General features: G+C 31.6%; 1 protein-coding gene across 1 annotated transcript; it reads right to left on the bottom strand.

Annotated features, from left to right (window-relative positions):
* Window positions 1–2,964: 2,964 nt before the first annotated feature.
* Window positions 2,965–8,526, bottom strand: LOC114265495 (uncharacterized). Its single transcript, XM_082886534.1, has 5 exons — window positions 7,988–8,526; window positions 5,701–7,008; window positions 5,317–5,517; window positions 4,756–4,951; window positions 2,965–3,463 (listed from the first exon to the last, which is right to left on the bottom strand). Exons 1-5 carry the CDS (start codon window positions 8,195–8,197, stop codon window positions 3,279–3,281), a joined length of 2,100 nt encoding a protein of 699 aa, XP_082742660.1. The 5' UTR covers window positions 8,198–8,526; the 3' UTR covers window positions 2,965–3,278.
* Between the last annotated feature and the right edge of the window lie 5,481 nt (window positions 8,527–14,007).

Raw genomic sequence — 14,007 nt, 5'->3', positions numbered from 1 at the left:
TATTTTTTACATTAATGATGATTAAAGAACCAAAAATATTTACTCTTTTTTATTTCATTTGTTTGCTTCTATACTGAATAATTATTTTCATACACTTTTTTTTTGTTTAAATTATATTTCATGAAGTATAATATTTTACATAGTACTTTAATAACCAATGTATAATGTCAAAATTCTAAACAAAAATCACTTTTGTTGGTTTTATTTTTTAAATCTGTTTTTTAGTTTTTAATTTTTCATATTTTCTCAGTTTTGGTGAATAAAGATACTAGGGGTGTGTTTGGTTTGATTTTAGGAGATAAAGTTTCAAAAAAAAAATTAAGGAAAGATTTTAGAGATTTTTTTGGTTTATTTAGTTGTATATTTTAGGAATAGTTTTGGAGTGTGGAAGTTTTGAGTGATTTATTTTGTTGTAGTTGAGTAGATGTATGTGAGAGAAAAAGTAATTGAGAATGAGAGAAGAGAAAGAAAAATTGATTGATTGATGTGTAAGATATAAAAAGTGATTTTGGAAAAAAAAATTTCAAAATCATTAAACCAAACAAAATTTTAAAAAAATTTCTCCAAAATTTATTTGTCAAAAACAAACCAAACAAGGCCTAAAATTTCTTCATATTTTATATTTAAATTATATTTTTACGTGAAAATCTAATATCTAATAATCTAAATAGAATTATAAGTAAAATATTAGTAAACAAAGTTATAAATTCATGCACTATTTTTATTATTATATATTATTATTATTATTATTATTATTATTATTTAATATTAATAATTTTTTTCCAAAAAGAATGCACAATAAATCATTTTCTAAGTGTATTTAGATTAAGTGAATCTAAATTTCAAAGTAAAATTAAAAAATAAAAAAAAAAGTATTAAATCTAAAAAGAAAATATATCGGTTATTAAAAAAAACAATGTCAGAGACAAAAAAAATCAAAACCAAAAAATTCAAAATAAAAGTTTGAAAAAATAAATCAAACCAAACCAAACACTATAAATTTTTCTTTTTTAAATCTTTCTTCACTAATCTCTAATTTTACAGAAATTATTCACAAATTCATTTCAATTTTTATGGGAATTTAATAATCTAATTAAAAGATAGTGCATACAAACAAAAATATAACACTAAACATCTATATTATGACCAACTATTTAATTATGAATAATTAACTTCTTATTATTATCTATATTATATTGTTGCAAAAGATTTCACATATTACTTTTGTGATATCTTATATATGTCAATGTACATATATATATATATATATATATGTAAACTTATATATATTATTATATTCATACATTGTCAATATGTAATGTTATATTACCATCGGATACTTTAATTTTCATACATATATCTCTTTAATAATATGGTTATATTTATTTGGAAAAAACTACGGAATTATGTATTATTCTCCTATCAATTTATGTTCAATGCATATTTACATACATGTTATACAAATAAGTGTCCACAACAAACACTTTCAATAACAAACTAAGACTTTGCAAAATATTTCCATCACGATAATAATTGTACTTTTTTTCCCTCACAGAAAAAATCACATTATTGAGAGAATAGATTTTGAAATTCATAACAATATGATATTGCCTCAAACTCTTATTCATCAAAATATTTTTATTACATTGAGTTATAATAGTGAGTAAGAAGAAAAATAAAAAGATGGTGAAACAAAAATTACAGAAGATTTATTACAACATGCTCTCCAAGCAAAATTAGAAGAGCTAAAGCAGGAATTGTCCTATCTATTGTGAAATTCAAGAAAAATAATGTACCATATGCACACAATTTAGTCAAATTACAAGGGGGAAAAAATCAAATGATGCCTAAATATTATTGTAGCAACTCAATAATGCAGAATGTAAGTACATCAAATAAAAAGATTCGATCAATTTTTGTTATATGCTGATTATTTACAAATGCCATAATAAATTATGTAACTTAATAGTTTCATAAAAGTGACTCCCGCAAACACTTATAAATATGGATTTATAAATATCGTGAAAATAATTATGAAATTCCTTTATCGATCAAAATATTAAGTTACAATATCATTCTATTTTATTAAAAAACCTATTCTACATTTTCTACATAAATGAAAGCATACTAATGACTAATGTTATATTTCTCATCATGTAATATATTCATGGTAGAGGAAACAAGACTCAACAACTCTTGATTTATAAAAATATATTATATATTGATATTAATACATTCTTATACCAATAATATGCGAATAATATGCAATAGTAGGTTCAATGAACTTGTATTATAAGATGAACTATTAAACAAATTTGTGTAATTGTGCAATTAATTTCATACTTTCAATTGTATTACAGGTACAGATTATGAAAAATTAAAGTGAGAAGTTGTTAGGAAAATATTTGTGTAATACTATATAAAGGACCTGCTTATTGTTTATTATTTAAGATAAGATTGTGATATCAACAATTTAGCTATAAACTAATATTTATATTTATAAAATTTCTCATTTATCATTTAAATTCTTTAGTCAAGTATGTATTCATTTATTACTTAGTTGTACTTTAGATACAGATTAATTTACTTTTATAAGTCTCTATACTTTAAATATATATCATATATCAATTTAAGAGATGCGTATAATTACAATATTAACAATTTATGTCGCACGTGCCCAATAACTAATAAAAAATAAAAAATCAAAGGTTTTGGCAAGCTGATGGGGGATGGGATGGGAGTACTATAATGCCATCGCCTGTCTCCCAGGCAACTATAAAACCATAACCATAATGAAATCCTACCTACAAATAGTTCATTCGACCATAAGATATACTATACGTTTTACATATGATTTAATTTTGCATAAATTCATAAAAAAATTCAAACAGAAAAGGTTAACTGTAATATCACAATACTTTATAGTGATTAACTACTTAGTTTTGAAATTCATAGGCCAAAATGTAAATGGATCGTACGTTTTTATCCTTGGCAATACATTCAAGCTGTTAACCAATACGAGTTATATACAAGAAGATAGCGCGAAGAGCATGTTGTCAGCATATTGTATTTACATTGCTGTCAAAACCTCCACCGCCAAGATTTTTTACCAAAGTTTTGAGCCCAAACCATTTACACAGGGCAAAGAACGATCCTTTTTTGGTACAAACTATTTACAAATGCAGTAAATACAGAAGTGCATTCACAGCCAAAGCATTCCAATCCCATACTCGTAAAAATAAGTTGCATGAAATTTCAAATCTTGGATACAACACTGATCACTTCTCAAGCTTCTGATATAAATCTCCAAGTGAACGATAGAAAATGGCAGCTGCAGCTGGCCTAGGTAATGATCCAAGAAGAATATTTGATGCATTTATTGACTGGCTGCCGTAAAATCGGGAATTCTCCCGTGTGCGGGTAGTGACAATGCTCCCTTCTAGTGAACATCCAACAAATGCACCTGCATTACAAACAACAAAAATGAACCCAGAAAACAATAAACTTGTGAGGACGCAACCTTTGAGATCTAGAACTACTCGAAATGATTACGCAAATGTAGACATCAATATTGTTTGGTGGAAAGACTAAATTATCAACAACAACAAAAAAAGAATATTCTGATAATATTAGTTAATTTGTCATCACTTGTTTTTCATTAATATCATAAAATAGTTGATGTCTGCAGAATTTCTGCATCTTATTCCAAAAATTCAACAACTTGGAACTTTAGAAAATCAAGCCAAAACTCAACTATTCCATCTATAAATCCTCGAAACCTTCTTCTACCCAATAGAACCTTAACCCTGGAATCTGTTTCAACTCTAAACCCACCACAAATCCACTTGTGGACAACCACCTTAGGCCGTAAGTTCCTAATCTGTCCTACGTCAATTGGGTTACCTTCCTCCTGTTTCAAGCATGTTATGTTCCAAATACAACATCCTCAAGATGGACAGTGGTCAAAGCCATTGTCAAATTGAGGAAGCATGCAACTGAAACCACCAAGAGAAGAGAATTGAGGAAAATCACAAGCACAAAAAAGTGTAAAACAAGATACAGACAACTGTGAAGAGCAAAACTAGGAAGACACTGATTAGATTTGAATATAATTGAACAAAACCATAAAATTATTCTCTTCATCACAAGGTTGGGGGCTGGTATTCTCCCACGATGATTTCCTACAATCATACTAGTTGGAAAGTGTTTACCAATTATAGTGTTATGTTTCAGCAAACAAGACTTCTCATTATTCTGCAGAAAAAGAAGAAGTAAATAGGGAACTTTCTTTTCCTAAGTAATTATGGTAGCTCTCTGAAACAGCACGCTATGGTATTGGTAGGTGATCAGCCAGCTATGACTTTAAAATACTAAACCAATGATGCAAAGCACCATATTTTTTCCTTACTAACAGTAAGAAATAAATATTCAAGGTACAAACCTTTCTAAACTCTGAAGTAATGCACAAGGATAATGCACTCAGCAAAAACCAAAAAATGATTTCTTGATGTTAGTATGAGATTCAGACATTTTTCATGAGATCCAAGTATCTTTCTAAAGAAACCTAAACCAAACCAAGCCTTAAGTCCCATCAAACGGGGTCGGCTATCTTTCTAAAGAAACATACCATTACTAAATCAAAATGAAAAGATATTTCATATTTGGCTTGCTTGTAACATCCAATCAAGGCCTCAAGAATCCTAAATATCTTAAATATATGAAGGCATGTGAGGTTAATTCATATGGAAAAGATACCTTTACTGCAGCTATATGTATAACAAGCAGCATAGCCACTATCACCAGCTCGCACATCAGCTTCAACTACTCGTCCAACAATGCCAACAGCTGCACTCAAACCAGCTCCAACTGAAAGATGTACATCACTGCTAAACGTCTTAATAGCATCATTTGTCCTCAGTATAATTATTAAGTCTATCAGTTCTCCACCAGCCTGCAAAGAAACAAAACAATTAGTTAAAAATAGAAAAGCTGAAAAAACCAATTCTTGAAAGGATGATCATATTTCAGAATCTCAGAAAATAAATTTTATCATTTACATTGCACACCCCAAAGAGATGTATTGCATCTTAAAAACCAGCAAAATCACTTCAGCCACCCATCCATAGAAAGAGGGAATCATCGCATTTTTTTTCTTAAATAACCACCACCTTGGAGGATTAGTTTAAAAGAAGTCAGATCTACTATCAATTGCGCTTGGTGAGTGAGGATAATTCATCTTAGACCCTCCAATATGCATGAACAAGAGCAAGAAAGTTTAAAGTGAAAACGAGACATCTTAGAAGGAAACTACTTCACCTGAGCTCCCCAACCCACACCAAAAGAAGAAATGGCAGAAGGCGGAGACCATGTGCCATCTTCCCTACGAGCAATAACCAGTCCCGTTCCAATGTTGTATGTAACCATCATGCCAACTTTCACGATAGTGAGTATTGCAAGGCCTTTTGCTTGTCGTAGAATAGCATCGGGAATTGCCTTGTCGGGTCTCAAAGAACCTACCTGAGCATATATATTCCATTGTTAATGTACGAACCCTCTTACTTATGCCTCATCATTTCTATTATTTTAATAGAGCTGGTTGAGCACAATACATTATTTATAATAGCTTAGAGGTAGCCAAATAGAGTGGTGGTTGAGTACAATAAATAATTTATAATAGCTAAAATGTAACCAAAATCTTACCTTACTATTGTAACCTTGAATTGTGTTTGTGGCCTTATAAATCTCGTATTCCATGGACTGTCCCCATGGAAAATTTAGCCATGATCTTAAAGTGCTAAGGTCTGTCACATCATGGGTTGCTAACTGAGCAGCATGACTTACCTGATCCATTAAATATGACTGAACAGATTGAAGACGCACACAACATACATCACATACCCGTTGTGGATCCCCCAAATGAAACTTAGATGGCAACAAGCTCCTTCCTCTAGTACACTCACCACAAAATATTCCTCCACAAAACCGGCAGTGATGCCGGGTGCAAATGATAGGGTGAAACCGAATATTACAGAGCATGCAAGCAGAAGCTGCACTATCAGGCAGCCATTTTGGTGGCTCTGCTTCAAGAATCTTTGTTGTGTTACTAATATTGGCTTCAGTAAGAGTTTCAGCCATCTCTTTCCAGGCTTGCTCAATTAGGTGCCTTGATATCCATGAAACCTTACGAATATCGCCAGAAGCTAAAGAACTCACCTTTCCCCGGGCCACAAGTAACATTTCAACTACCACCTCCCACATGGTCAACTCTTTATCTTCCTCAACACACTGACTCCAACCAACATCTCCTTCAGGGAAGTATCCCCCATTTGGATACAAACCTCTGGCCCACTCTTCGTGATCACTTTCTGACAGAGGAGGAACAGAAACGGGTATCCAAACCCCAGTTTCTTCAGAAAGTGGTGAGTCGTAAAAGAAGTATTTTCCTAGTTTTTTATGGCTGGCATTTGGTTCTCCTTTCTCATCATTCTCCTCCCTTAATTTGGTATCACATAATTCTTGTTCAACCATTTGTTGCCCAACAAAACCACTCTTCTCATCATTTGCTTCCCTCGTGTGTTGAGGTAATTTAATATCACATTCTTCATATTTATCCATTAATTGCCCCACAAATTCACTCTTCTGACCATTATCCTCATTTGTATGCTGAGTTATTTCAATATTTTTTTGAGGTTTAGCCATTTGTTGGCTCAGCAGATCTCTCTGCTCTTCATTCTTCTCCCGTTCACCATTCGGAGAGTCACATTCTTCAGGTTCATACATTTCTTGGCACAAGAAATCATTCCTCTCATCATTGTCCTGACTACCTTGTTGAGGATTAGAATGACATTCTTCATTTTTAGCCAATCTCATTATCTCAATGTTCTCCTTTGTCCTTGGTGAAGGTAACTCATTATCACATTCTTCAGATTTTGCCATTTGTTGGCTTATACAACAAACTGTGTCTTGCAAGTCATCGTGCTCTTTGTGTTGATGAAATCCCCCACAATCCTATCATCATCAAAGTAGAACAAAAAGAGAGTATCATCAATCAACAAAGTAATTTCCAATCATGGAAAAAAGAAAGTAAAGACTCAATGAGAACATAGTGGCAACGATCAAATCCTGAAATGAGAGGAGGGAGAAACCAACAGAATACCAACATCTCGCAGTAGATGCTACCTATTGGCCTTCTAAGACAGTCTTGAGTTAAGGTTATGATAATGGAAATAAAATGTTCTGTTTCATTTTAAAAAGTTGTTTTGTAGTCCTGTACATTAGTTCTTATGTCATTTTAGTCCCTGTAATTTTAATTGGTTCGATTTTGACCGTAAATTTTTAAATTTATCTCAATTTAGTCCAACTGATTACAATTCTTAGTATTTTTTTATGAAAAATATGCACATAACTGTCATGTGTTATATCTTTAAGAAAAAATTATGAATTTACTCAGTTAGTTAACTTCAACCAATTTAGTGATAATTTTTCTTAAAAAACACAAAAGATATTATCAATTCAACCAAAGTAAAAAAAAAAAATCTAAAATTAAATGTTAAAATTGAGCGAATTGAAAGTACAGTGACTAAAATTATACAAGGGATAAAATATAAGGACCACCGGTGTAATTTGCCCTCATTTTTTTTCCCTAGAAAAAAAAAAAACAAAAACGAAGAAAAACAGGCATATTGTATTAGCCCTAATTTTTAGTTTTTTATATTCTTGGTTAAAGAATATATGAAATTTTTCATTTGGAAGCTAACAAAACAGTGTCCCCCCAAATCTTTGTTAAGCAAACAACAAAAGCAGAGTCATCAAACGTCAAGTTTCCATATTTTGGTTAACTACAACTAATCAAATCAATAACACTAGCAATATTATATGTAAATAATCTATATGTACGTGTGTGTCCAATTTTTTTTTAAATTGAATCTAATAACCATTAATTGAAAATACAAATCAAACTGATTCATGAATCGAAGATAGAAATTACCGAATTCGACTCCAGAGGTTCTGCTTGGTCTTGAGCTTGAGTTTTCGTATGAAATTCGTTGCAATTCATTGAGGAACAGGAAGCACGACTCGACACAACAAAAACAAGAAGGAAATAATCGATTGAGACGGCGATAAAAGAGACGATCAAATTTCTCAGAATTTGTAAATAGGTGTCTTTTGACCTCATGAGAGAGCTCCACGATGCCATGTTCTCCGGAAAACAGCAATATCAGAACAGCATGAACATGAACATGAACACAACAACAATTAGAAGGAAGGAGAAGGAGATTTGGGCAAAATCAGAGAAGAAAAAGGACTAGGAAATGTATGCATCGCAGCAGTGAATTCTTGTGAATACAGAGCAAGGTTTTTCTGCGAAGATTTAGATAGATGACGATGGCTAAAGAGACTCGACACAAACGAATGTTGTCGCAATTAACGTGTTACTCTTTACTCACTCCATCACAAATGTTCACAAATGTAAGCAAGTCACGTGTCCTTTGACTGAGTCTTTTTACAAAGAAGATGCAAAATGTTAAGAGTTTATTTATTTTTTAAATTTTTTAAAAAAAGGGGTAAATTACATTAATTTCTGACAAATTTCAGAAATCTTTTCTCTAATTTTAATAATTATAAAAATATTTTCTATTTTTATTTATAATATCAATATTTTTCCTATATTTGTTAATTCTATACAACCACGTTACTTACTATCTAAAATGATTATATTATCCTTTTGAATTGAGTGGAAAGAGATAAAAATAACTATATCGACCAATGAGCTATTTATGTGAAAATTTCTACTCACTTTTTTTGAGGTTTTGCCCATATATTATCAAACACTCATGTATATTTCAACATAAGACATTTATAGTTTAATATATGACCCTAATAAAATATATAAGACTTATAAAACTAATTTCACACTATATAAATAACAAAAACTTTATCAATTTTAATTAACTCATTTATTAATTAAATTTCTTTTTTCTTTTCTTTTTTTAAGTTGAAATAAATGTATTAATTTTGTTTTCTAGTAATTTGTCCTACTTATTTATTTATATGTAAGAAAATTATTTATTCATAAATTTTTAAGATATTATTAACAAATTTTAATTTTTATCTTTGAGTCATTAATTTTTTAGTTGATGTATATTTAAAAAAAAAAAAAAAAAACGTTCACTTTACCTCCTATGATTTGGGTCATATGCGATTTACCCCTTAATATTTAGAAATGGCCACATAAACCCCTTGTGATTTGTGAACTGAAATGCACCGTTAGCCCCGTTAACAATTTAATGAAAAAGATCAAAATACCCTTATATTTTTGTCATTTGTTTGAAAGAAAAAGTTTACTTAATCCCCTATACTTTATTTCATGTGTGATTTACCGCCCTTGAAATTTGAAAATGAATATATAACTCTTACATATGCCTTATGTTTTACACTTATTGTTAAATTGGATGAAATGTTAACGGTGTACTTCAGCCCACAAACTACATGGCGGTTATGTGATCATTTCCAAACGTTAAGAGTAAATCGCACATGACCCAAAACTCGATGGAAAAATTATTTGAGAGCACTAAAATACTCAATTAATTTGTTATATGATACTTCAAATATATTTCTCCATCTTTATTTTACTCATTTAAACTAATTTTATTAAATTAAATCTTGAAATTAATTTCTCACCTTCATTAATGGTTGAATTTTTATTTTATTTTTTGTTTATAAAAGTTCTTAAAAAGATATTCAAATAATAAATGCATTAATTAAAATAATAATTTTTACGTTGTTTATATAGTGTGAAATAAGTCTTATATTAAATTAGGATTTATTACACTTTACACTCCTAAATTACCGTCAAATTGTTTATTTAGTTCTTGAACCATCGATTGATTCTACTAAGTTCCCAAAGTACATAAATCAAAGTTTAATTTAATAGAAATATTAACATGCATTTTTTTAAATATGCATTGATTATAAATTTAATGATTCAAAGATGAAAATTAAAATTTGACAATAATTTATGATTGAGAAAAGATAAAATAATAATTTTTTTGCATATGAATAAATAAATAATGCAAATTACCAGGGAAAAAAATAAATCTATTTATTTTAATTTTAAAAATTAAATAATAAATGCATTACTTAAAATAATAAATTTTAGGTTATTTAGGTTATTTATGTTATAACGATCCCGGTTTCCCCTTCATTGTTAAATTATATTCCGGACTCGATTCCGTGGATGTGTTGTTGTCTTATTCTCGTTCCCATCCTTTACTCTTTGTATTTGAGTCTTGAGTTGTGTTGGGCAGGTTTGAAACAGGTTGATTGTGTTTGGAAACCAAGAGTTGATACCCAGATTTTGACCTTTACGCTCAGCGTGGCTTTGACGCTCAAGCGGGCCCTTTGCTTTTATTCCTCCGCTCCAGCGAGCATTTTGACGCTCGAGCGTGATTATTCAACCCTCAGTATTTTTCCCTTCAGGTCGTCGGACGCTCGAGTGTCCACTTTCACGCTCGAGCGGGAACCTTTGTCTGCAGAACTTCTGGATGTGTGCATCCGGCGTTCGAGCGGCACATTTGATGCTCGAGCGTGAGTCTGTGTCTGACGCTCGAGCGAGGCATTCTACGCTTGAGCGGACTGTGTATTATATCAGTCCAAGTTTTAGCTTTTTGAACCACTTTTTCGACCCACTCTCTCTCTCTAGCTTTTCAAAACCCAAACTTAGGAGCTTCTCACTCTAGACTTCATCTTCTCTCTAGGATTTCATCTAGTTCTAGTAGTCTTCTACCCTAGTCCCTTTGGAAAAAAGGTAGACTTTCGCGAGGGCTTCACTTTAATCTGAAAAGTTGTGGATTTGGAGTACTTTGAGTTTCACCTCTCTTCTCCTTTGAGCTCCGAAAATTAAGGTAGGAATAACCTACTCTATTCTATGAGTTTTAACATAAATTTTGGTCATTTTGATTAGATGGTGGTCATTTTGAGAAAGTTAGGGTTTGATTTGAGTTATAAAATAGGGGTTTTGAAATGTCAAAACCTATGTGTGTACGAGACATTGAAAAATAAAATTGTTGTTGTTAAATCGATGAAATTGAGCCTTTGGGCTAATATTGAGAAAATCGGGAAAATGCCCTAATTATGTTGAATAGTTAATTTGAATAATTAATTTGGAAAAATGTGAAATTGAAGTGAAATTCATGAAATTGGAAAACTGTGGGAGTAAATGGTGTAGTTGGATAAAATGTCGATATTTTATCTATTGATAAATTTATTATCTGTTTAGAGATAACTGCTTTGGGCTATCGGTGGAGGATAGCCTTGATTGTTGTAGACATTGTCTGATGATTAGGAAAAATTGAAACTAATCACATTGAATATGTCATTGAATATGACGGTTGGAATATTACAGCAAATGTCTGTATTGATTGATCATTGTATATGATAAGTGTTTAAATACATTGTATATGTATATTGTTTGGGAGGAGATAGGGGATGTACTCCATGGTTTGAGAGGAGATAGAGGATGGACTCTCAAACCTGCTTGGGAGGAGATAGGAGATGGACTCCACTGATACAGCAAATCTGTGTATCACTTGAAATATGGAAGTGTTGAAGTATGGAAGTGTTTTAATATGAGTTATATTCTCATGTGAATTGTGAAGTATGGAAGTATTTTAATATGTGTTATAGTCTCATTGAATTGTTTGGCCAGGTTCTGAGCCATAATTATGAATCGAAATTGCATAAGTGAAGGAAACTGAAATGAAAAATAGATGTACTTGATGTTGAATTAAAAAGTATTGTAAGTTGGTTTATAAGTGTCAACCATATATCAAATGCTATTGTTTTAGTTATTTCTCATACTTGGTTTAGTATATTTCCACTGGGCATTGGCTTACCCTATATGGGACATCATTTTTAGGTTTAGGTAATATGTCACCTCCAAGGACATAGCTTGGGAAGCTTAGAGGCTGAAGATCCCTTTTTGATGTTTACCTTTTTGTGTATTACATGTAAATTCAAGCCGAGAGCTTAATGTGTATAAGTTAGTACTCTCTTTTTTTGTAACCAAGTGTTGGCTTGGAAAGTTGTAAGCCCGTAGGGCATTTACTTTTGTTGTCAACATGTAATACTTTTGTGATAAATACTCTGATAAATAAATGTACACTTTATTCTCTTGAATATATTGTCAATTTCTTGTATCATGAATGTATGAATTATGAGTTTATTTTGGGAGCGTTACATATGTGGTGTGAAATAAGTCATATATTAAATTATTAGGATATAATCTAATATTAATTTTAGAGAAATTATTTATTTTTAAGTATTTTATCAAAAAGAATTAAGTTTTTTTTTCCATTAAATGATTTAATAATGTCTTAACAATTTAAGAATTTTATTTAATATTGCATGAAATTTAAGAATTTTATTAAATAATGATAAAATATGTATGAGTCTTTGATAATATATATGCAAAACATCAGGGGATATGAATGAAATTTCTCATTTGAATAGATAAAGTAACTAAAGGGTAATTTTATCATTTTGGTATGAAATCAGCAAATTCTGTTAAATAGCGTAACGGTTGACAATCTTGATAATAGTTTCAAAAGTAAGAGAGGTTAGTGTAATTATTGAAATCATAAGAAAAATGCATGTATTTGTTAGAAACTTCAGGAGAAGTAAGCGTAATTTACCAAAAAAAAAAATTAAAAAAGGCAAATTACAAATATATTTCTAAGATTTGCTTTAAATATAAATGGTCTCGTATACTTTTGAAAATTATAAATATTTTTATCAGAGTTTTTTATTAAACAAAATTAAGAGAAAAAATAAAATTCCTAACTATTCTCTTATACAACAATAAGATAAAATTATTGAAACTATTAATTAAAATATATTTATGATATCATTAAAAACTATTAATTAACTTAATAATTTATTGATGAGGTAATTCATGTTAGAAATTTGAAGGCGTAAGATATAATATTCACAATTATATGAAATAATTCATATTTTAAACAACTATCATATGATATATTTGTAATTTACCTTAAAAAATTATCAAATATCTTAGATAATACTCAAATATATTAAATATTTGATAATTTGGCAAAATAGAAAGTGCTTGCCTTCTAATTCAACTCTCTAAACTCATGACCTTTCATTGGGATTACGCCTTTAGAAGAGTTATGGTGGCCAAATTGATTGCAAAATGTAGGGGTGAGCAGCGGATACACCGATCCGCCAAAACTGACCGAACCGAACTGATCCGCCGCATTTTGGACGGATGCGTATGTAGACACCCCATTTTTGACCGACCTTAAGACTCAGGCGTCACCAATTGAGTGCTTGGTGATGTTGCATATCGTGCTCGTTCAGAAGTTTCAGAGTCTCGGCTGCGAGCCTTGCCTCCGGACTTCCGGATTCTTTCGTGCTTTGCCTCGGTTTGCGAACCAGGCTCTGTTTTCTCTTCCCGAAGGGAGGGAGAGGTCCCGTAGATCATCTCTCAGTGGCCGTAGGCTACGTTTCGTGGCCGTAGGCCATTTTGCCTGTTTGGAGTCCGGTTCTCGGTTTTTCGGAGCCGTTGGCCGTGTGCCTTGGTTCGGGACCGCTTAACCACCTCCGTTTGCCCCGGTTTTTGGCATACATCTTGTTTGCTCCCTTTTGAGGGACACTGTAGCCGAGAAACCAACTTCGTGGTCGAGCATCACTCCCGGTGCCTAACAGTCAGTTTTTGGGGCCTCGAGCTGCGCGTTTCAGCCCCCGAACCTTCGTTTTGCATCGGTTTGAGTTTATTTTTGGCAGGGACCTCTGTTTCATTGGTAAGAAGGCCGTAGAAGGGTGGGAGGCCAGTAATTGTTCTGTCAGCGAACTTTATCCCTTCATCGCCCTCCGTCGCCCGTTTTTTCTCACTTCAAAGCCAATGTTGACCACCCTTAGGCCATTTTCTTGAACCCTAAATCCCATATTTGTGATGTACACATCTGGGAGGCCACCAATATTTGGTGG

This window comes from Camellia sinensis, chromosome 9 (assembly GCF_055761805.1).
Source record: "Camellia sinensis isolate YWXY chromosome 9, ASM5576180v1, whole genome shotgun sequence".
Classification (NCBI taxonomy): Eukaryota; Viridiplantae; Streptophyta; class Magnoliopsida; order Ericales; family Theaceae; genus Camellia; species Camellia sinensis.
Note: the sequence above shows the minus strand (reverse complement) of the source record. Positions and strands in the feature narration are given on the sequence as shown.

Coding starts and splice junctions, on each gene's coding strand:
- LOC114265495 (XM_082886534.1), bottom strand. CDS start 8,197: ATGGCATCGTGGAGCTCTCTCATGAGGTCAAAAGACACCTATTTACAA. Junction 7,009..7,987: donor AACCTCTGGAGTCGAATTCG/GTAATTTCTATC, acceptor TGATGATGATAG/GATTGTGGGGGATTTCATCA. Junction 5,518..5,700: donor TTCAAGGTTACAATAGTAAG/GTAAGATTTTGG, acceptor ATATATGCTCAG/GTAGGTTCTTTGAGACCCGA.